The sequence below is a fragment of the Populus nigra genome, chromosome 16 (genome assembly GCF_951802175.1).
Source record: "Populus nigra chromosome 16, ddPopNigr1.1, whole genome shotgun sequence".
Classification (NCBI taxonomy): domain Eukaryota; kingdom Viridiplantae; phylum Streptophyta; class Magnoliopsida; order Malpighiales; family Salicaceae; genus Populus; species Populus nigra.
In genome coordinates, this window is record NC_084867.1 from 6,882,137 (window position 1) to 6,905,566 (window position 23,430).

Below are 23,430 nucleotides of genomic sequence, written 5' to 3' on the forward strand. Positions count from 1 at the left end.
TACCACTTCTCCTAGAGGGGTGATAATAGCTCTTTTTTCAATTTACATTTAGGTACATTTAGCCTATTTATAAATTTATATGCTATAAATGAGTATGTAGTTCTCGATCTAGCAAAATATATACTTTCTTAGCATTGATTGTTATCATTCCTACCGTCACACCTAGCAAAGCCTTGGCATCAACCTGATTTACATGGTCCTATCACCCTGACCTTGACCATCTCCTTGACCTTTTCCCTTACCAGCATTTGCATTTCACTAAGCATGCCTCATTTGCTCTATCCTCGGCCTATCCACAATGATAGATTGCTGCTCACTAATAGTTTGCATCTAATTTTGGCAATTGTTTTTCAAAAATGCCCTAATCCTCCATATAAATGACATTAATACTCTTAATACTTGTAATCCCTTCATCGATGTTCCTATTGCCTACAAATGAATCACCTTTCCGTTGTCACCATGCAATCCCTGGGATATTCTTAATTACATATATCACATTATAGAAAACCAACTGCTCCACTCCCTATTATTCATGATGAACTACCCCTCGAGTTGTTCTAAATATATTTATGCTGCTAAAAGATCGTCCTATACTAGGTTAGGAAAATCTACTAGATAATCCTCCAATAAGGAAGTTTCCCCTTTCTTATAAGAATATGTTGGTTATTGCCCCTTTCCTCCTCTATTTGAAATAGAGGGTTTGCCTGTAAAAGATGTAGGCTCTTTTCTCTTCACCAACTCTAGCCGATGTTGTCTATTCATATCTTGTTACTCCTCACCCAATACTGCCTCCAAGACCTTAACAACCTCTACTAATTCCAGAAATGTCCATGTTTGGAAATTAACCAACCCATTTTTAAGTCCCTATCTAAGCCCATCCTTAGATCTCTTAACTTAATATTGCTAATTAGGAACCAAAGTAGAAGAAAAGTCAAGAGATCATAAAAGCATCTCTAGTCCTCAAACACTATTGTATACTTCTGTATAAGGGCTAAAAATTCTTGTTTCATACTCCTCTTGTGCTGTTAGGTGTAATACCTAATCTCAAACCCCTTCCATAAATCTACCTCGGTCAATACTTTCCCTACTCTTTCCCTCCTCATTATCACCTACCAAGTCTAGGCACTATTTGAAAGTAGTTGTGCTACACAATTTACTCGTACATCTTCTAACACTAGAATCTAAGTAAGAGTCTCCTCACCTTTCTAAGCTATAGTTCAGACACCTCAACATCTTTCTCTCCCATAATAGGATACACCCTATATCCCTCATACTTTTAACCCAATGCACTAAAGTGAGAGCATTATCTCTTCATACCATAATCGTTGCTCTCTTTAAATCAGACACCACAACTCTTACAATATGCTTTAGATAAGTACGATCTTGATATGTCATAGCTACTATTGGTAGCACCATAGACAAGGGTCTATTGGACTGCCTCTCCCTATCAGACACCTTAAATTGCAGCATTCTTGATGTTAATGATGGAGAAATACCTTTATATATAAATGACTCTCTTTATGCTAATTGTGATTACATATTTGATGAATGAGATGTAGTATCCCCTAAAGGATCGCCAACTAATCCTCACCATTATCAGCAAATCTCCCTTGCCTCTAGACAAGAGATGAGTCAGTCTTAGTTTACACCATCCTATAATAAATATTTATTTCTCATCAATAAAATCATTTTTCTTGTCATGAGTCCACTGGATCATATCTAGATGTTCTGATACAAGCTATAACACCCCATTATTCTGGATGCAATATAAACAATAAATCAATATCATATCCATGAAAAAAAATGGCAAATACACACACAGACACACACACACACACAAACATACTAGGAAACTCCCACACACATACTAGAAAACTCCCTTATTCCTTATCATTTCCAAAGCATATGTATAATTTCATCATTTTAGCATTCTTAATTAACATCTGCACATGTTAACATATTTTATAGAAATAAATTATTTTGACACTTTCCTACAACATCATTAGTTTATCATATTCAATTGGTAATCTTCTCAATTTAATAGAATTTAATTTTCTAATATAATTTAATAGAATTATATTTCTTTTTATAATTTATTGGTATATAGTCTTAAATATAAACTATATTCACATAATAATTTCACTTTCTTTTTTTCAAATATAGCCTTAAAAATAATGAATCATCAAACTATTATATATATAAAAAAGGCATGCCCTTATAAATTTTAATACCATCTATCTTGATTGTGTCTTAATAACAAGTAAACATTTATACAATGAAAATAACTATTAGATAATTATTATTGAAATAAGTATCAAATCTTGATAGAAATCACAAATTCATTATAAAAAGAATTCTCAAATTATTCATGTTAGACTTTTTAGTTATCGTCATAAAATCACTACTATAGCATTATTCTTTTATGTTTTTCTTGAAATACGTAAAGTCTTTCTTAATACACTTCATTAGTGTGAAGTTCATCATATTATATAGAAGGTTGAAATACATAAAATTAAATGTACAATAACACCAAAATATAGTTAAGAAAGGAAAATCACACACACACACACACACACATATTAAGATCAAGCAATAGTAAAATATATAATTTTGATTTTCTGGAATCAAATAGGATTTATACAGTCAACACTCCCTTGCAGGTTTAGGTGTGAAAACTCGAGAGCTTGGACTTCAAGTATGGCAAAAAGATGTTAAACTTTAGTAAAGATATCAACCAATCTATCATTAAAAAAAAGATAAAGCGAGCCATCAACTGATTGCGAGTGATACATTAATAAAAAACTATTAATATGCTTAGTTCAAACATGAAAGACCAAGGTAAAAAATGCTTTCTTAACCAGGATCAATTAGAGGCTTGAAGACTCATATAATAAAATTAAAATGTAAAATCATAAGAATCAAGGGTTGGACATTGAAATTGCATTTATCTCTTTCAATAAGGTATTATGATGTCATTTTTATTGAGCATGATAACTTAATTTGAGCCATATGACTAGAGGAGCTTCAACCCAATTAGTTCTTTTATATTTTGCAGGTTAGTTAAAAGAATCAGCTATTGGACTAAGGATTTAATATGCAATGCAAGGTTAATTTTATTTTTTCAGTTAGGTTCAATTGAAGACTCGACAAGGCTAAAAACAGGGTTTGGATGCATTAAATTGATAGAAGGTCCAAAATCCAAAGTTGAAACCTATCTAATTTTAAAAGGCTCATTATTCAAATTAATAATGAAAACAATGATTCTAAACTCAGTTAGATAGGTGCTTGGAAGAATCTAGTTACATCCAACTCACAAATAGGACTATAATAAGTTTAAGTAAATGGACTTGATAAAAATGAATCCTCAAAGCTTTGACAACTCATTGTGAGACAATTTAGAGTAACTAAGGTCTAACCTTTGATATAGGTTGCCCTTTAGCCAAATATCTTAAGACTAGTATAGGTTTTTTAAGTTGTTACCTTTTTCAAGAAAAATAATTGGTGATTTTATTTGTGATTAGAGTTTTGACATGACCTATATGTTCATATGCAATAATAGATATTGTACAGTTGATAAGTAGAGTGTCAAAAGGTTCATCATTATGCATGCTAAAACACTCTATTGTTCCATCAATGTAGTTTTTTTTCTTTAAAGTCAAGTACAAACATCCTTTTGACCTAACACTTTTGATAGTATTTTGAATATTTTCTTGAATTGTTATATCACCCTTTAATTTCAGGTGTTATATAAGCAATAAATCAATATTACATACATGAAAAATAGGTGTGTGTGTGTGTGTGTGTGTGTGTGTGTGTGTGTATTAATTATTACCTAATTAAACATATTCATATTTCATTATTTTGGCTTTCTTATTAACATTCACGTATGTTAACATATTTTATACAAATGAATTTTTATTTTAAACGACACTTATAATGCATTATTTTTACACTTTCCTACAATGCCATTAGTTTATCATGTTCAATTGGTAATCTTTCTAATTTAACAAAATTTTGGCATTGTTTATCTATATTCAAAACACCACCTAAAAATTCATTTCATAATACCTTGCATGGAAAAAAAAAATTCCTCGGTCCATTTATCACCATATGATAGTCTCAAGTATACCATCAGTTCATTAATTTATAACTTAATAAGTAATTTCACATCAATCTCATAACTTCAAATTTCATTGCACATATAATACATAATATATTACAAAAGAAGTATATGTACAAAAGATGTTAAAAGTAAATACATCATAATTTAATATATAGAAAAATGAGGTTGATGAAACAATTATAACTATATAATTTTACATACATATATATAAATATATACCCAAACAAGACTATATGATAACTAGTAGATAAATTAGTGTTGTCCCATTGAGCAAGATAGACCTACAATCATATGACAATACAAGGGTTATTAAATCCAACAATACGTATATATTCCCTCATTAGAGAGAAAACAAGATATTCATTATATAAATACTTTAACATAAGTCATCAAAGAACAAGCAAGTTAATCTTAACATCAATACAAAAACTTAAATGACATATCATTGCTTATTTTGTTCATGTTTCAAAAAGGCAAGTCATCGTCCATACGACTAACCTTTACTACTCATAATTAAGTCACCATTCAAATTACTGACTATAACACAATCATTCATACTACTGTTCGTCTAAACAACCAACTAATACTCATATTTGTATCCACAGTCTACATTCAAATTGTCGACTATGGTAACAAATCAATCACAATAGTCTCTATCCAAACAACAAACTAATCCATATATATGTATTCATAGTCTCTATCGAAACAGCCAAATAATATATATATATATATATATATATATATATTAGTCTCTATCCAAACCGCCAACTAGGATACCAATCAACCATATTAATCTTCATCCAAATGGCCGACTAATTCACATAATTATATTAAGTCTTTGTCCAAACGACCAACTATGATACCAATCAATCACATTAGTGTCTATCTAGCATAATAAATAGTTGCACCTCTTCTCCTCAGCGCTAGCATCACTATGAGCAATAGTGAAATCTCTCCCCAACCGTGTTCAGAAGCCTTGCATCCTCATTTTCTCATTGTTGAAGGTCTAGTGTTTGTTAATGAGCAATTTTGACTACCTTAGAGGCAGAACTGGGTTCTTCCCAAAACATAGAACTTGTAGCCTCATGTATTACCTTTCCAACGCCATAAATTTCACTTGAATCGGAGTTCTATAACTCCAGATATAGTTAAAAATCTAAGGAGAGGTCAGACAGTAACAGTTCAAAAATGGACAGTAACAGTTGGACAGTAACAGTCCAAACGTCTGTTAATGAGCAATTTTGACTACCTTAGAGGTAGAACTGGGTTCTTCCCATAACATAGAACTTGTAGCCTCATGTCTTACCTTTCCAACGCCATAAATTTCGCTTGAATCAGAGTTCTATAACTCCAGATATAGTTAAAAATCTAAGGAGAGGTCAGACAGTAACAGTTCAAAAATGGACAGTAACAGTCCAAACGTCTGTTAATGAGCAATTTTGACTACCTTAGAGGCAGAACTGGGTTCTTCCCATACATAGAACTTGTAGCCTCATGTCTTACCTTTCCAACGCCACAAATGTCGCTTGAATCGGAGTTCTATAACTCCAGATATAGTTAAAACTCTGAGGAGAGGTCAGACAGTAACAGTTCAAAGACGAAGCAGTAACAATTGGACAGTGAAAGTCCAAATATAAAGAAAGGAATGATAACTAGGATTGGACAAAGAACGACAGTAATAATGAGTGAAATGAGAAAAACATAAAGTACTAAGAAATGACTGAAAGAAAGACTTATTGGTTATTGATATGGTTATTATAAAACATATCCTTGAGTGAGGAAAATTTATGAGATAAACCTGTAATTTGCAGGAGGGACCACAGATGTGGTGCAACAGTAGCAGCAAGGGAGCACGAGTAGAGCTTCTATTGTAGGTAGGTGATTCACACCTATGCTTCCTAGTTAAATTCCATGATTTAATATATTTTGATGTGAAATATGAATTACTGAATGTATGTGTATTCAAGGTGAAAAGTTGTTATGTGAATTGCCAAGTGATGAAATTATCACTGAAAAAGGAAAATATGAGAAGTGTGATTTGAGGCATAAAACTAGCATACATTAAGTGTATGTTAGGATCGGGTAAGGGGATCACCATGTATTGTCTAGCATACATTGAGTGTATGTTAGGATCCCGGGTAAGGGGATCACCCTGTATTGGCTAGCATACATTTAGTGTATGTTAGGATCCCAGGTAAGGGGATCGTCACGAATGGACTAACATACATTCAGTGTATGTTAGGATCTCGAGTAAGGGGATCTCCACGTATTGGCTAACATACATTCAGTGTATGTTAGGATCCCGGGTAAGGGGATCACCATGGAATGGCCAGCATACATTCAGTGTATGTTAGGATTCTGGGTAAAGGGATTGCCTTATATCGACTCCTATGGGGTGGTGATAACGATACCAGTGAAATTGGTATCAGGAATGTGATAAGCAAAAGTAATCACGTTGATGTCTGGAATGAAGGTTGATAGTGGCAGAGGGAACGATTATCAATAGTTGAATAAGGAAGAGATTTTAAATAAAAAAAAAAACTAGAAGGGAGAAGTAAATGAAATATGAATGCATGTTGCCCTGTTGAAATTATTAGATATTCATATTGTTATATTTATGGAAATATTCACCTTGCAATAATATGTATTTTGTTTCAGGATCATCGCATGCACGACAGGAGTAGATCCTAGCTTATGTTTCCTTTTTGAAGTCTAGGTTCTAGGGAGTATACCCTTGTATTTTTGTAAACATGAAAATGGTTGTATAACTTAATTTGTATAATAAATGTTTAAACTTGATTGGATGAATTTAACGTTGTAGTTTATATAACCATATTTCATGTTATGAATTTATATATATTTAAATTATCCATCCATAATGATATTTTTGTTATATCATACATATCATAAATATTATGGTTGATAGGTGTGAGTATAATTGTGGAATTGAAACCCAGGTTGATTGGGTCGGGAATTAAGTTATGAGATGCGAACTGTTAGAAGTGTAAACTGGTTACATGTCGGTAAATTAGGACCTTCCAGTATAGGGGGACTTCGTCGAAATTTCCGGTAGATGTTAACACGAAGACCGTGAATATGTATATAAAAAAAATTAACTGCTCTGTTTTTCTATTGACATGAGATTGTGGTTTTATCTCAGAAATGGGGGATGTTACATTTAGTATCAGAGCTCAGGTTGCTATTCCGGGGATAGGAATGATTATAAGGTTTTGAATATGTGGTTCAGAATAATGAGAACAAGGCAAGTAGCTAAGACTGATCCATTCCTAGTTCGGGGAAGTGATCAGAGTCTTCGTTATAAAAGTGATCCAGATTGGGATCCCTTAAAAGACACTTGCTCTCATGTACCTGCAACATCAGTATACTCTGAAGGAGGCGAGTCAGTGGGACTTCGAGATGATTCATTGTCCCGTCAGGCTGGGGTAACAATGCCCGATGCATCAGATATATGGGGGGAGATAATATACCCCTATCAGTGGCACCGGTAGACGGGTCAACCCCATTTTAGGATCCTGCTTCTATGGATCACATAGTGGGAGCCTCCAGTACAAGGGGAGTAGTCACCATAGTGCAGTAGGTGAGGTGTCTGAGAGGGATGGGTTGTATGACTTATCATGGTAAAGAGGATGTTGAGGTTGCTGGGCTTTGGCTGGAAAAGAAAAAAAAAGGGAAAGAGTTATAAATCAGATGTAGGTGCCAGAGATTTGATAGTTCTTATAGAGGGGTAAAACTATATATTGAAGGGTCAGGATTGAGGGTAGATCTTTTTTTTGTTTAAGTTATATGATTTTTACTTGAATCTTGGCATGGCTTGGCTAAGTAAACATAAGGCATAAATGGATTGTTTCACCAAGACAGTGACAATCCAAGGAATATGTGATAAAAGTGTAGTGGTTAAAGAGGAACAAAAAGATATTCCAAGTTGTGTAATCTCAGTCTTGGTGGCTAGAAAGTTATTGATGAAGGGTTGTTCTGCTTGGTTAGCCCTTGTAAGGGAGCTGGAAAGGGTAGTCTAGATTTGGCTAGTATTCCCGTTGTGAGGGAGTTTCGAGATGTATTCCCAGAGGAGTTGCCTGGATTACCTCCGGTTAGAGAAATTAAAGTGTCCATAGAAACTATTCTATAGGATGGCACCTATGGAATTGGCTGAACTGAAGGTCCAGCTTCAAAATGGTTAGATAAAGGCTTCATTCAGCCTAGTAACTCGCCTTGGGGAGCTTCGGTATTGTTTGTAAAAAAAAAAGGGGGGGGGATGGCACATTTTGATTATGCATTGATTTTCATCAATTGAATAAGTGATGGTGAAGAATAAGTATCCATTCCCATGAATAGATAATTTGTTTGATCAGTTGAAGGGTGTTAAGGTGCTCTCTAAGATAAAGTTAAGATCTGGATATCGCCAGTTGAGAATTAAGGAACAAGACAGATAAATGACTGCATTCCGAACCCGTTATGGACATTACAAGTTTTTAGTGATGCCTTTCGGGTTAACTAATGCTTTTACCATGATTATGGACTTGATGAATCGGGTGTTTTGGCCTTACCTGGACCAATATGCGGGGGTATTTATTGACAATGTCTTGGTGTATTCAAGCTCTTACTTGGAGTATGAACAACATCTAAGGGTTGTGCTACAAATTGTAAGGGAGAATTAATTATATGCAAAGCTGGATAAGCGTGAGTTATAGCTCAAAGAAGTAATTTTTTTTTTTTTGCCATGTAATATCCGTAGAAGGTACTGTGGATCCAAGAAAGGTAGAGGCCATGTTGAAATGGGAAAGGCCTACCAACATGACAGAAATCTAGAGTTCTTGGGTCTTGCTAGGTATTATAGGAGGTTTATTGAGGGGTTCTCCACCATAGCATCACCTTTGACTAAGCTGACCCGCAAAGAAGTCAGGTTTGTTTGGTCAAGAGAGCGTGAAGCGAGCTTTCGAGAACTGAAGGAAAGACTCATTTCTGCTCCTGCGCTGGCCCTTCCATCAGGGACAGAAGGGTTTATGGTATATAGTGATACCTCAAAAAGGGTTCTAGGATGGGTGTTGATACAACACGGGCGTGTGATTTCTTATGCATCAAGACAACTAAAGTCGTATGAGGTGAATTACCCAATTCATGGCCTAGAACTTGTAGCAGTGGGGTTTGCCTTAAGAGTATGGAGACATTATTGTTTGGGTCACAAGTTTAAATCTTTATAAACCATAAAAGTTTGAAGTATTTGATGTCACAAAAGGAGTTGAATATGTGACAAAGAAGATGGGTAGAGTTAATAAAAGATTATGATTGTGTGATTGACTACCATCCTAGAAAGGCTAATGTAGTAGCCGATGCATTGATTAGGAAGGGAAAAATAGTGATGAATGATTTGGAGATTTAGGAATAGGGAAGTATAGTGGAATTGAAGAAATTAGGCTTGCGATTAAGTGTAGGGTCTGAGGGATCACTATTAACTCAGTTAAAGATCTGATCTATGCTTTGAGACAGGATATCAAGGAGAGTGTAAACCAGGTAGATGAAAAAGTAAAGGATATCAAGGAGAGTGTAAACCAGGGTATAGAGAAAGCATTCCAAATGTTATCCGGTGGGCTAATAGTTATGGGTAGGCGAATTTATTTACCTGATCATAAGACTTTGAAGGATGAAGTATGAAGAGAAGCTCATGAATCCTGATTCGCTACTCATCCGGGAAGTACGAAGATGTATAAAGATTTAAAGGAATACTATTGGTGGCCAAATATGAAGAGGGAGATAGCATAATTTGTGTCGAACTGTGGGATTTGTCAACAAGTAAGATAAAACACCAGAGACCTGTAGGGGATTTATAGTTATTATCGGTTCCAGAATGGAAATGGGAGGATATTTATATGGATTCTGTGACAAGATTACCTAGGGGAAAGAAGGGGAATGATGTTGTATGGGTGGTTATGGATTGACTGACAAAATCTATTTTTGTTTTTGCCTATAAAAATGATTGATTCGGTGGATAAGCTAGCAAAAATTATATGTAAATGAAGTAATCAGACTTCATGGAGTGCCAGTGTCGATTATGCCAGAGTAGGATCCAAGGTTCACGTCGAGATTATGGCCTAATTTACAACGAGCATTGGGGAAAAAGTTGAATCTAAGCACAACATCTCATCCTCAGACGGATGGTCAATCTGGAAGGACTATTCAAACTCTTGAAGATCCTCTAGGGTCCTGTGTGCTGGAGTTCGGAGGGAACTGGGAAGATCTCCTGCCATTGGTGGAGTTTACTTATAATAATAGTCATCAAGCTACTATTGGTATGGCTTCATATGAAGCATTGTATGGGAGGACATGTCGTACCCAATTTGTTGGGAGGAAGTAGGAAAAAGGAAGCTTTGGGGACCTGAAATGGTACAACTGACAACTAACAAGGTGAGGGTGATTAGAAAGAGGATGAAGGAAGCCCAGGAAAAAAAAGGGGGGGTTATGCAGATAACCGAAAAAGGCCTTTAGAATTCCAAGTGGGGGATAAGGTATTTTTGAAGGTGGCGCCTTGGAAAGGCATCATTCGATTTGGAGAAAAAGGGAAATTAGCTCCGAGATATATATTGGCCCTTTCGAGATTAAGGAAAGAATCGAACAAGTTGCCTACCGTAAGAGTTGCCTGCATATTTGGATAAGATTCACAATGTGTTCCATGTGTCATTGCTGCGAAAGGCCAAGATAGACCCCTCACGGGTATTACCACATGTTCCTATGAAGATTAAAGGGGATTTAACCATGGAAGCTAAGCCTGTCAAGATCTTGGATCGAGATGTGAGGGCGGTAAGGCCCAAAGCGGACAATATACCGCATGTTGGGTCGGGCTGTTACATTTGGTATCAGAGCCGACCTCACCGGCTGTCCGGTGGTGTCGACGAGGTCGTCGGGCTCCTTAAGGGGGGTGGATTGTAAGATCCCATATCGGCAGGTGAGGAATGTGTTGCTGGCCTTATTAGTAGTGCTGGTGCTAACATGTTGTATGCGTTTTGGGGCGTCAGGCTCAGAAGTGAGCTCGCGTCACCAGGAACAAAACCGTGAGGGCGGTAAGGCCCAAAGCGGACAATATACAGCATGTTGGGCCGGGCTGTTACACCATGACCACTGTCTTCATGTCCTTATGAAAATTGTTTCAAGGTCCTCGTCACCAACTATCTCCATGTCCCTATGATTACTATCTGCATATCTCTTCATTAAACATTAACAATAATCTCTCAACAAACAACCATTCAGAGGCATGCCTATACAAGTGACACTTTTGTCCAAGCATAGCCATAAAGGTAAACTTTTACACTGTAAGTCTTCCCCCCCCCTCTATAGTTGGTTAAAGTCTTCCAAATATATATGTTTACAAGACTTCGAGGAGAAAATGATGATACGGGTTCAACCAAGCCTGTATTAGGCTTAGTATGACTCATTTTAGGTTCGATTTGACCATGGTTAAACCTAGCCTAACATGAGGTTTGGTTTGATCCCCCCTCTATAGTTGGTTAAAGTCTTCCAAATATATATGTTTACAAGACTTCGAGGAGAAAATGATGGTACGGATTCAACCAAGCCCACATTAGGCTTAGTATGACTCATTTTAGGTTCGGTTTGACCATGGTTAAACCTAGCCTAATGTGAGGTTTGGTTTGACTTGGTCAAACCAAACCCAACTGAACCCACATTGATCTTAGTTTGACCACGGTCAAACCTAGCCCAAAATGGAGTTTGGTTTGACCTGGTCAAACCAAACCCAACCGAGCCCACTTTGGGCTCGGGGTTGACTCATTTTGGGCTTCGTTTGACCATGGTCAAACCTAGCCCAAAGTGGAGTTCAGTTTGACCTGGTTATACCAAACCAAAATGAGCATGTTTTGGGCTTGTTTTACTTATCTTGGACTTGATGTGACCATGGTCAAACCTAGCCAAACATAGGGTTTGGTTTAACCCTATCAAATTGAACCTAACAAAGCCCAAGGGTTTGATTTGACTCTTTTTAGGTTTTTCTCTTTTTTTATAAGTTATAACCTACATGGAAAAATTGAAAAAAATTAAACTACCACCTTGGTAGTTCATATATTTTTTCTAGATATTTTGAGGTTTTCTTTACTATATATTTCATGTTTTAACAAAAGAGAAAAGGAAGATTGTTATATGAAAAATCCAAAAAACCACTTCTCAATCCATTCTACATACAATATGTTTTCCTATAAAATCCTAAATTAACTTAAGCGTTGAAAAGTTATATTGCAAGTGACACCTACCTTCCAACCCAAAATTATACGCAAAGAAAACCAAGGTTCAGTGAAGTTTTTTTCAGCTTCATAAATTAATTAAAAAAAATAACAGTGATCAAATATTAAAACCCAAAAACATATTAAATTCTCATTCCAATTCTCATCTTCATGTCTATTTCTTCTAACCAAATACTTTAAAATGAACTTTGTTTCCTTTTCATGTTAAAAAATAGCAAGCTAGATTTTTGCCTTAATCTAGCATACATATAGATTCAGAATCAAGTCTTGTACAACTATTAGAGTGGTTAGAATATACATAATTTCTAAGAATATGATAATTAATACAATGTTATAGCACATTGAATTTCTTAAGAGATTTGTCCTACACAACATCAACTTTGATATGGTAGAATGAATTGAGACTAATTATGCAATTTCTCCAATAAATATGCATTATTACTTCCTCTAATCTCCAAGTCAAAATAAATGGAAATGGAACACTCACACAAAACAACAACAAACCAAGCACAAAATTAATGTTAAACAAAAACAAACCGGCAAGCATATTCATTCATTAGCATGATGTAAAGCTATCCTGTACAAGAGAAGCAAATATGGCAATGCATCCCCATTTCCTCGTCCATGGGAACTAGGGCTGCTGTGTTCTCGTATAAATAGACATCTCTTGCAAGATTACTGTGAAACTATATTCCAGGAAATAAAAGAGTAAAGAACCTTGTACCTAGTACTTTCCATTTCTCTATAAAGAGAAAGAGATGTCTATGTCAATAACCAAGTCTTAAAATTTTATTCTTTTTCTTTAAAAACACTGGCACGAGAGGTGTCATATTGCTAGCCACCGTTCTAGATTCGCTCGAGTTATTTTATTGGATTTGTTTTTTAATTGAATGTTTTTTCATTTCAAACCTTTAATATATTTAATTAATTTGAATTGAGGTTTCTAATTTGTTTCGATTTAGATTTCAAAGTGTTGTCACGAGCTCATCTTCTAGATTGTAAGTTTCGTAGGTTAAACATGATTAACTCTAGTCGACCCAACATGTTAGCGTTTTAATATTTTTTTAAAAAATTGTGTTATATAATATATCTTAATATTTTAAAAATTCTTCGTTCATTATACATCAAATTTTGACTTTCTAGTATTTTTATATTTTTTATAAAGTTAAAAAAAATTATCTGAGCCAAGAAAAAAAAATAGTGACAACTAAAGGTTGAATTGTTGACGACATAGCAAATGGTGTAAACATGTCCCCTATTCAACATTGCCATCGCGGGCTCACAGTACATAGTTGTGCCCTCTGTATTCACTGCAGCCAGCTAAAGCAACACATGCAGCCAACAATTTGAACCACGTACCTCTACTTGTTTTGATCCATAAGATCATTCCTTTTCTTCTCGTTCACAAATTATAGGTTATAAAACAAAATGGAAACCCCATTAGAATTGAAGCAAATCTATGTGTTGAACGTTCTTCTAACTAGTTTACACATTGAAACAGTTTGATTTTAGTTTCGAAAATTTATAAAAGCATAAAGCACTGCAAATCATGGACAATCACACCCCCAAATCATCCTCAACATCCACATCAAATCCAAAAATCAAGATGATAGCCCACAATTAGGCGTTTGATTGTTAAAAAAGATCCCAACAGGGGAATACTGGCTCTGCAAACATGTTTAACCACTTCCTTTCTCACTTTTGTTTCTTATTATGGAGTCTAAACATGGGTCCATAAGAATGAGATTATAACCTTTTTTTTCCCTAGGTGCAACGTGGACTGAGCATGCACCATCCCTCCAGCCCAATATCCTGCTTTTAGGAATTCAGCTCTGTTACAATCTTGGACAATGCCATGGGCACCACCTCGCCGCCGCCTATGAATTCATGTCCAGTAATGCTGTCTAACAGAACAAACTACCTTTCAGTCCAATAGTTGAAAAGGGGTGTGAAAGCTTGGATCTCAAAGGGGCCCTATAATTCCCAATGATTGAAAAATTCTAATGTGTCGTTCTCGTCCATCATAATCAGCAACTTCTTGACAATATATAAGGTCATAATCCATCACAGAATTAAACAAAGGCACCCAATGACAGGAAAATTTATTGCGTTATCTGCGTAACTTTCATTCATTGATCCTGTCTGAATCATCTGCAGTATTTTGATGCTAACAATTAAAACGATGGAAGGTGAAAGCCAAAGCCACTAACATCTGGCCTCTGCACATTACAGGTAAGGCAATTAAAAAAACCTATAGATGATAAGTAAGGGTCAAATAAAGAAAAACAGCCACGCATTAAATTAATATAGAGGCCCAACTTCCCTCCACTTCAAGTATCAACCTGCTCTCAAAATCAGTCACCTGCGAGAAGGAAGAGAGCTTATTTACCCTACTGTTGTAAAATTATGTTAATTCCAATGCATAAAAACATCATGGATACCAGAAGAAAGAAAATCTTCGTGCATCATGCAAAGCAAAAATTTCCAAATTCAGGACATTGAGCATGTAGAACTGTAGACTAATAATTGTTTCATTACTAAAACCAGATACCAGCAAATTATTGATGAATTTCTCGAAAGAAGCAGCTGCATCTGTCTATACTGACAAAAGGAAATAACAGGAAGAAAGTTACCCCAACATCTAACTGAGAAATAGACAGATGTATCAAGTAAAAACATATAATTTGGCATCAAATTCCTTCCAAGAGCATGAAAGCAAAAAACAATAACAGGAGGGAGGGGCACCAGTACCATTATTAACAGCTAATTGAGCTCTGTTCAGAATTAGGAATCTTTTATTCTTGATTCTGTACTCTTTTTTTTTTTCATTCAGCTTCTATAAAACTCCCAAATAACTAGAATCCTTTCTAACTCCACTTCACATTAACAAGATCAAATTCAATCAATCTATTTTAAATGTTAGGCCTAACTCTACCCCATCCATCACATCTACCAGTATACCATACACTATCATTGAGGTGGCACTTTAATCAGTTCAATAACATTGGAATTGCGCATGATCCGGCTGAATATTGCTGCAGAAATTTCTCCTCATAATGAATTTAAAATCCCAACTCTTGATTTCCCTGGCGTTGATGCTAAACTAATTGATAAATAAAATCAACAAAAAAAGTCCACAAGAACCAATTCTCTGAAAACTCAATTTATTTGATCAATCAAATATAGAAGGCAAAGCATAACTTAAATGTCTAACTAAAGTACTATTGTAGGCACCATAGGGAAAAGGAATGAAGGAGTTCTGGCAGTGAGTAAGAAATTAGAACATAAAAAAACCCCAACTCCATTAGGTATAGGAAACTAGACTTGAATGGCACCTGCTTTAACTGCTGAATCGTAAATAATATTAATAAAATTTTAAAACTATTAAAATCTAGAATAATTTCTCTTCATTAGCCAACGTAATTTCTCCCCATGACCTCCCACTAACTTTTGCATATTTTCTGGAAAGTTTTCTAGTTCTAGCTTTTATTTAATTAGTATTTTATTAGTGCTAAAGTAATTACCTATATTAGGTTTTATATAGACTACTAGTATTTTCTTATATAGGAATGCAAGTTCTTGTAAGACTTTGACTATTAGAAACTCTCTATAAAGGTATGTAATGCATTATTTTCAAGAGTATCCGTTATGAATATAATTCAAAACAACTTTGCTTTTGATTGTGTGACTCAATCTTCTCTTAGGTGTGACTCCTAGAACCCTAGGTATGAAGCTTAGGTTTTATATCCCTTAGGTGTGACTCCAAGAAACCCTATTAGTTGACACTAGTAGTTTTTACAATGATCCTCAACCCCTTTGAACAATCTACATTAGTCCCTTATGACCCCTACCTTCAAACAAACCAATCTTAAAGCCATTAACTATCAAAACTTAACCTACTGCCCATCAAAACATTGTTCACGTCAATGTTCATAGTCCTAAACATCCCCTGAAACTCCGATCTAGAACGGCCCCCAGAGCTGTCTTGCATCATTACAAGTACAAACATTCAAGAAGTCATAACCACCATTATCTTGAACCATTGGATATATAATCAAATCCTAAACATTACAAGCACAAATTCAGACAAAGTGTTAGTAGTTTTGTGTCTAACCTAAGCATAACATGCACAAATTCCAAAAGAAGAAAGAAGCGAACCCCCCCACCCCCACCTTAACTTTTCAAAAAGACCAATGATGTATTATATCTTAAAATGCAAAGTGTTAGCACTGTACCTGTAACTAAATAATCAGAAGAATACAAATTTGTTTCAAGTAGAAACAAAAATGGTTGCACTCTTTAAACAATTTTTACGATCCGAGATGCATGATGAGAACTAGGTATTGCTAGAGATAACCAAACAGCCACAGAAACAGAACTAATTGTGCAACAATTTAGGGCAGTATTTTGTGTTTTCCATATTGGCATTTTGAACAATTTGCTTAACCATTTATATGGTTAAAGTTCAAAAGGCTGCAAGATGTAAATTATTGATAATGCATTTGTGATAATGTTAAGCCAGCAAAATCTCCAAATGGAGAAGTTGCCAACCAAATGACATTATACAAACCCTGCACCAATTAAAAGCATATAACCTAACATTGCCAACAAGACACTAACTCTTCTGCTCTGATGAGTAAATTTTACCTAACCATCTAATGCCATGCAGCATGAAGACCTCAACCATAGGACATTCCATGGTGACAATGATTCTTCTCATCTGGTGAGAAGAGCAGTTTTCTTTGTTAGTTCATGAATCTTTTAAGGGTTTTTCTTTGGCTTGATAACTCAAAGGTAATTTTATATAAGAGAATCAAATGGGTGTTTATTATTTAAATGATAACAAGACGCCAATACACAAAACATTCCTCTCTCATTAACAACCACTTAGAGTCAGTTTGTTTTTGCATTTCAAAAACGCTTTTGAAAAAATTTGAAACTTTTTATTTTTTTCTTTACTTCAATGTTTTTTTTTTTCCAAATCGTTGTGATGTACTAATATTAAAAATAAATTTTAAAAAATGAAAAAAAATACTATTTCAATGTATTTACAAGCAAAAAACACTTTGGAAAGCAATTGCTACCACATTATCAAACGAGCTCTTAGTAAACTAGCTCAAAACACCTATGAAAAGCCTCGCGCTTTCCAGATATTGGCAGTGGTAGTTCTGACAAATACAACATTCAAACAAACATTCCCCTGATTGAGATGCACAGCAAAACAATTATTCACCCTATCCAACTCAAAAAGTTTGAGGACTTTGGGAAAGACCAGTAGCCTTCCCAAATCACCCTCTAAAAAATAAAAACAAAAGCCCCTCTTCCTAAATCCCATTTTAAAATTCAGAAAGAGAAAAGACCAATCCTTTTTTAATATATTTCCATATTGCCACCTTAGAAATATTCCTCCTTCCTTTTGAAGCAAGACTTTGTGATCCATGTCCACAGCATACTTTGCAACAAAAATAAATCTCTGCAAAACTATTCTTCTTCACCATAAACATTTCACACAAATCCGTTTAAGAATTTTGAGCAATCAGATCTTATTCAATCAAAATTCGTTGAGATCCAAAAACCAAACACTTAAGTTGTAAATCCTGCAACAAGAAGCAAAACTAAAACCTCATCCACAGTAAATCCTGCAAAATGCAGTAAATCCTGAAAATGCAGATGTTCTCTACTTAAGCTCATTATGAGTAACACATCAAAACCTAATCTAGTTAAAAATAAACAGCAAGCATAAGCAAGATATTTTGCTGAATTACATTAAAATTCAAGACAGTTTTTGTTTAGCTCATCAGATACCCTCAGCAACCAAAATGCATCCCCTCTCTGACCCTAGACAGCAATAACTAATTTTCCCTTAATTTCCTACAAGTGATAACTTTAAGCATATACATGACCTGTTCACCCAAGCCCTTTGAGAAGGAACAATACACCATGCTGTTTCTCAGACTTTGCATTGCCACATTATGTCTCTTCAATTTCCCTTCAAAAGTCTCCATGCATGAACCAAAGTTGGGTCTACCCATTGAAAAATCAATTCTTCTTATCAGGTTAGCCATACTACTTCAGTGCCAGCTTACAACAAACCAAACATCATTAACGACCTCTGAACCACTATAACAGGGAAAATATCATAGAAAATTGCCGTTGTATTATATGGCCTCATGCTTCATGCTGCCTTATATTTAGACAGCCAGATAATCACCCCAGAACCCAGATTAAAAGATCACTAACCTTTACTACACCGCTAAAGATAAAACAATCCACTTAACAGACAACACATTAATCCATCTCGATGAAGAAATTTATAGGAAGGAAAAATACTCAACATCAACACCAAGACGTCATCAGCAATATCAAATCTTAAAAAAAATAAAAAACAACTCCTTTCTGAAACGATACACAATCATTCTAAAGTACATGCTATCATTGCCAGTGTATAACAAAGCAAACTAAAATAAGCCTACAGTTTCCTAAATTAAGGCCTGTCACTGTACCAAGATCCAAACAAATAATTACCCTTCACAAAACACTCAAAGATAGTGCACATTACACAGCTAAAACATAGTAAATTAGAAATGCAACCGTACCTTAATACAAAACCAGGCAGATCAAATACTGAAATGGATTCACTCAGACTCAGCTGTTGCCTCCACTTTAGGACCTAATTCACAAAACCCATCAATTAAATTATACCCATAAAATAAATCATTCATTTTCTCCTAAAATCATTCCAAAGTCACAAAACACGGCAAATAATCACTAGATAATACCGTGGAGACAAGGAGGGCGTTGGTCCTTGCCCCACCCGATGCCACGAGTTGAATCAAGATACTGCTGGACAAAATGGCGACATTTCTGGAGATGATTGACTCCTTCAATGCGATAGCACCACCGCAGTTTCTCTCTCAAGATCTTGGCTTTCTCTATGTCAATCCATTTCTCTCTAACAAGATGCTCTCTCATTTCCAGCATCACCACTGGGTCCTTGTAAGGGTTTGATGGATCGAAATCATCTGGAGGGGAATCCTCGAACTCTGCTACTCCCTTCTTCCTCCCCATTTCTCTCTGCTGTCACTGCTTGCTCGCCCTGTGTCGTGTGGTTCGGTTTGGTTTGGTTCTTTTGCTCTGGTGAAAAGGCCTTGACTTTTGCCTGTTCGTTTGGAGTTTGGGTTTGGCTATTTACATCCTAGAGGCCTTGTTAAGTGGCCCTTACCAAATCCATATAATATGCCTCAGGTTTTCCTTACTCTTGTTTTTGTGCCAAAAAAAAAAACTATAAAATACTTTTATAAAAAAAACTAAGCTATGAGACAATTTTCGTGTTCAATGAGCACACTATGTGCTCTCATATCAAATACTGTACATTAGAGTAGTCAATTTTATTTAAATTTTCAATTAGATCCTCAAAATTTGTTTTTGCACAATTAAACTATTTAGGACCAAAGTAATACCAAATACTTTATTTTTTAAGAGAGGGTGAAATTAAAAAATATAAGATCAAAGTGAAAATCACGAAAAAAATAGATTGAAATTTTGAATTTCATATAAAAAAATTAGTTTAGTCCCCATCTTTTTTAGTTAATAGGTGATCGATCCATTTAGCTATTAAAAATTCAATTTTAGTAAAAAACCTTATTTTCCTCATATTTCATTCTTTCTTTCTTTTTCTTGGTGAGAGGAGAGAGAGAGAGATTCATCAATTTTTTGTGTAGAAAAAGAAAGTCATCGTTAACATCTATTCTGACCACCAAAGTGATTGAAATTGGTGTCAACGAGGTCTATTCGGTGAGGGGGGTTTTATTATGGTTTTTTTAGCCTTAATGTTGCCTAAAAATAGATATAAGCATAGGATGAGAAAATTTATATGGTTTGATTTTGTGATTTGGATCTTTTTTAGGTTTATTAAATTGATAAGTTAGTTTGTAAATGTTCTGGAAGTGTTTGAAAGGTGTTTTAGAGTTAAAATGAGTTTTTTGGATAAAAAAAACTCATAGCCTCAATTTTTCGGACAAGTTGTTTGCTCTATTATTACTTTTCATAAAATATGAACGGACAATTGTTCATTTGCTCCATTAAATAAGAAGAAAAATACGCTCGAGGTTGTGTCTAGGCTTTTCCTTTCAAATGTCTGAGGTGCTAGTCCATAAGCCAACACTATTGGGCTTTATATAAATATATAAAAGGAAAAAAAATCAGGTTTAGTCCATGACTCGGATTGTAAGTTCAACAAGTTAAGCCGCAACATCCAAGCGATCATTATTTTCTATCTTTCTTTAATGCATTTTGTGTTCCTCAATTTAAAAAAAAATATAATTCCACCATTTTTTATCGGTAATCTATTTTTTTATTTAACTTAAAACTAAAAAAATACAATTTCATCATTTGTTATCATTGATTTACTTTTGCTATCTCAGTCTCACACCCCTATAATGGTTTCTTTTTTCTTTAAAAAAATTATTTCTTGCAAAAAAAATATTCATGCACTTTATTGTCATATAAATTTGTTAAATGAAAAATAATCTCTAGGATAAAAAAATAATTATTGAATATGATGGCATGTGTGACTTACGTTGCAAATTTGGTATGTTGACTCGAGTTCACTTGGGTTTTTTTAAAATTGAGTACTATTTTTTATCAATTCCTTCCTTCAATATTGAGTTAATTAGATATTTAGTTTTCCAAATTGTTTTTTCAAGACTATCCCCACAAGTTTCGCATGTCAATCTAGGCTGACCCAAGTAAATTCAATGTGTTTTTATCTCAATATTACATAAAAATGGCATTCAATATGCAACTGATTTTAAATTCATGGTTAAATTTTATTTCTTTTTTAGGAGACGCGTTAGCAATACCTAAATATTTTTTTTACATTTTGAAAAAAATAATTTACTCTTGGGTGTGGCGTATCGCGAGCTAATTGGCTAGTTAATAATACCTTAAAAGGCATAGGGGAAATCTTATCCCCCCACACACTGTAGGTATACACTCTTAGGCACTACAAATACTCTTAGGCACTACAAATTCACTTTGTGCATGGATTTTTTTTTTTTTTGTTCCTTTCCTTTTTTAAAATATTTCTTTTAAGGACCTATTTGAAGGCTAATCTAGCTAAAATTGTGAAGGAATGGAAAAATTGAAAGCAGAGGAACAAAGTGAAAAGCACGAAGAAGATGGGTGGCATTTTCAAAATTTTTGGAAAAATGCTCAATTCAAGCTTCATACTTTTTGAATTTTAAAAATTAGATCCCCCCTAATTTTTAGAATTTCAAATCAAAACTTTATTTTTTTTATTTTTAAATCCTTTTTTTGAGAGATGAGAGATAAATTCACAAGATTCCAACATCAGAAAGAGGAAATTATTGTTGACACAAATTCTAACAACCAAAATAGTCGATCTTGGTGTTAACAGGTACAATTTGGTGAGGCATTCCATTTAGGTGTTTTTTTCACCTTCAAATTTCCTAAAAATATATGTTTGAGTTTGGGAAGTTTTTGAATTTGGGTTGATTACGGGGTTTTTCTATGGTTTTTTGAAATCATAGATGAGTTTATAAGGGTGTTTAATGTGTTTTAGATCAAAAATGGGTTGAATGTTTAGTTTTTAGGGTAAAACAAACCTCCCTTGATTTTTTAACCATCATGGTGGCCTGAATCTAAAAAGGAACAGGAAACGCATTGCTTTTTTTCTTATGGCAAACATTTGCTCATTAAAAAAAATATAAGTCAGCTTAGATCCACAAGCCTAACCCTTTTTCTTTGGTCCATTGATTTTTTTTTCCTTTCAATATTTTTCCATCCAATGTCATCCTTTAATTTTGGTTTTTTTATTGAATTTTTTTGTTAGCTTTTAAATAAAATTAACAATTTTTTATGATGTTTTATATAAAATATTTTTTAATTTAGTGCATAGCATTTAAAAAAAAATCTTAATTCGATATATTCTTAACCCTTTAAAAAAAATCATTTTATCGATCGTTTAGTTTTTAAAGGTTTTTTATTTAACTTTATAAAAAATACCTTTTTTATTATTAAACTTTAAAAAAACTCACATCACTCCTTATTTTTTTAAGAAAAAAGAATTGATGTTTGATGTTTAAAAAAAAAGAGTTGCATGCACCTAGTTGGCTTGTAATAAAAAAAAAATAGAAATAAAAATTATTTAATACAATGGGCTCATGATCCGTTTCTCTTGTTTGACATATTAACCACGATCATCTCGTGTATTTTTTATTTTTTAAAATTTAATATTTTTATTATCAATTTTTTCCTTCAACTTTTTTTTTGCATTTGCCATAAAAAAACATGTAGGATAAATCCATATAATCATTTTTTTTGAAAAAAAGATTATTCGACCCGCAAAATATATATCAAATAGTTAGTAAAATACTATATAAGAATAAAATAATTTATATACAACACATATATAAGATACATATGTTAATAAAAAAAATTATTCAATGCTCCATTCAATTTTAACATAATTGCATTAATAGTACAAGGAAACGACTTCATAAGATTTATTCGTGTATAAACCTTTTTTTAGATATACATTTTGGTGATGAAAAGAAAAAAGCAATGCTTGTTGCTTGGGCTAGCTTAAAGGATAGGAGACAATATAAAAAAAAAGAAAACAAAAATGCAGGAAAGAAAACAAAAATAACAAGGCATGAAGAAAAGAAGAAATAACAACATGAAAATAAAGGAAAGAAAGGGAAAGAGAGAGAGAGAAAAGAAGAAAAATAGTAGGATGTTATATACACATAAAAGCTTCAATTAGTACATGCATCATATTATTGAAGAGACTTTGCCAAGATAAATCCAATAATACCAAGTATAACCACGATCAAAACCAAGAGTAGACCACACGCGTTGTCTAAAGACAACAATCAAAATCACCGCCTTCATTTTAGACTCTCCACTTCAATCCATAGTCCTTATACAATTCTCCAATCTAGTATAAAAATTGAATTTACAAAGAAAAAGGGAAAGAAAAGAGGAAATAAAGGAAGAAATAAAAAAAATTTATTCATA

The 23,430-nt window shown here is 34.0% G+C and overlaps 1 protein-coding gene across 1 annotated transcript; it reads right to left on the reverse strand.

The window, feature by feature from the left end:
* Positions 1–14,480: 14,480 nt before the first annotated feature.
* Positions 14,481–19,594, reverse strand: LOC133676328 (NADH dehydrogenase [ubiquinone] 1 beta subcomplex subunit 10-B-like). Its single transcript, XM_062097992.1, has 3 exons — positions 19,170–19,594; positions 18,987–19,060; positions 14,481–14,752 (listed from the first exon to the last, which is right to left on the reverse strand). The coding sequence occupies exons 1-2, from the start codon at positions 19,456–19,458 to the stop codon at positions 19,026–19,028; spliced, it is 324 nt and encodes a 107-aa protein (XP_061953976.1). The 5' UTR covers positions 19,459–19,594; the 3' UTR covers positions 14,481–14,752; positions 18,987–19,025.
* Positions 19,595–23,430: the final 3,836 nt, after the last annotated feature.

Bases quoted from the DNA above. Each gene is read 5' to 3' on its own strand.
- LOC133676328 (XM_062097992.1), bottom strand. From the start codon at position 19,458: ATGGGGAGGAAGAAGGGAGTAGCAGAGTTCGAGGATTCCCCTCCAGAT. The intron at 19,061-19,169 runs GTATTATCTAGT...TTTGTGAATTAG, and splicing joins ACGCCCTCCTTGTCTCCACG to GTCCTAAAGTGGAGGCAACA.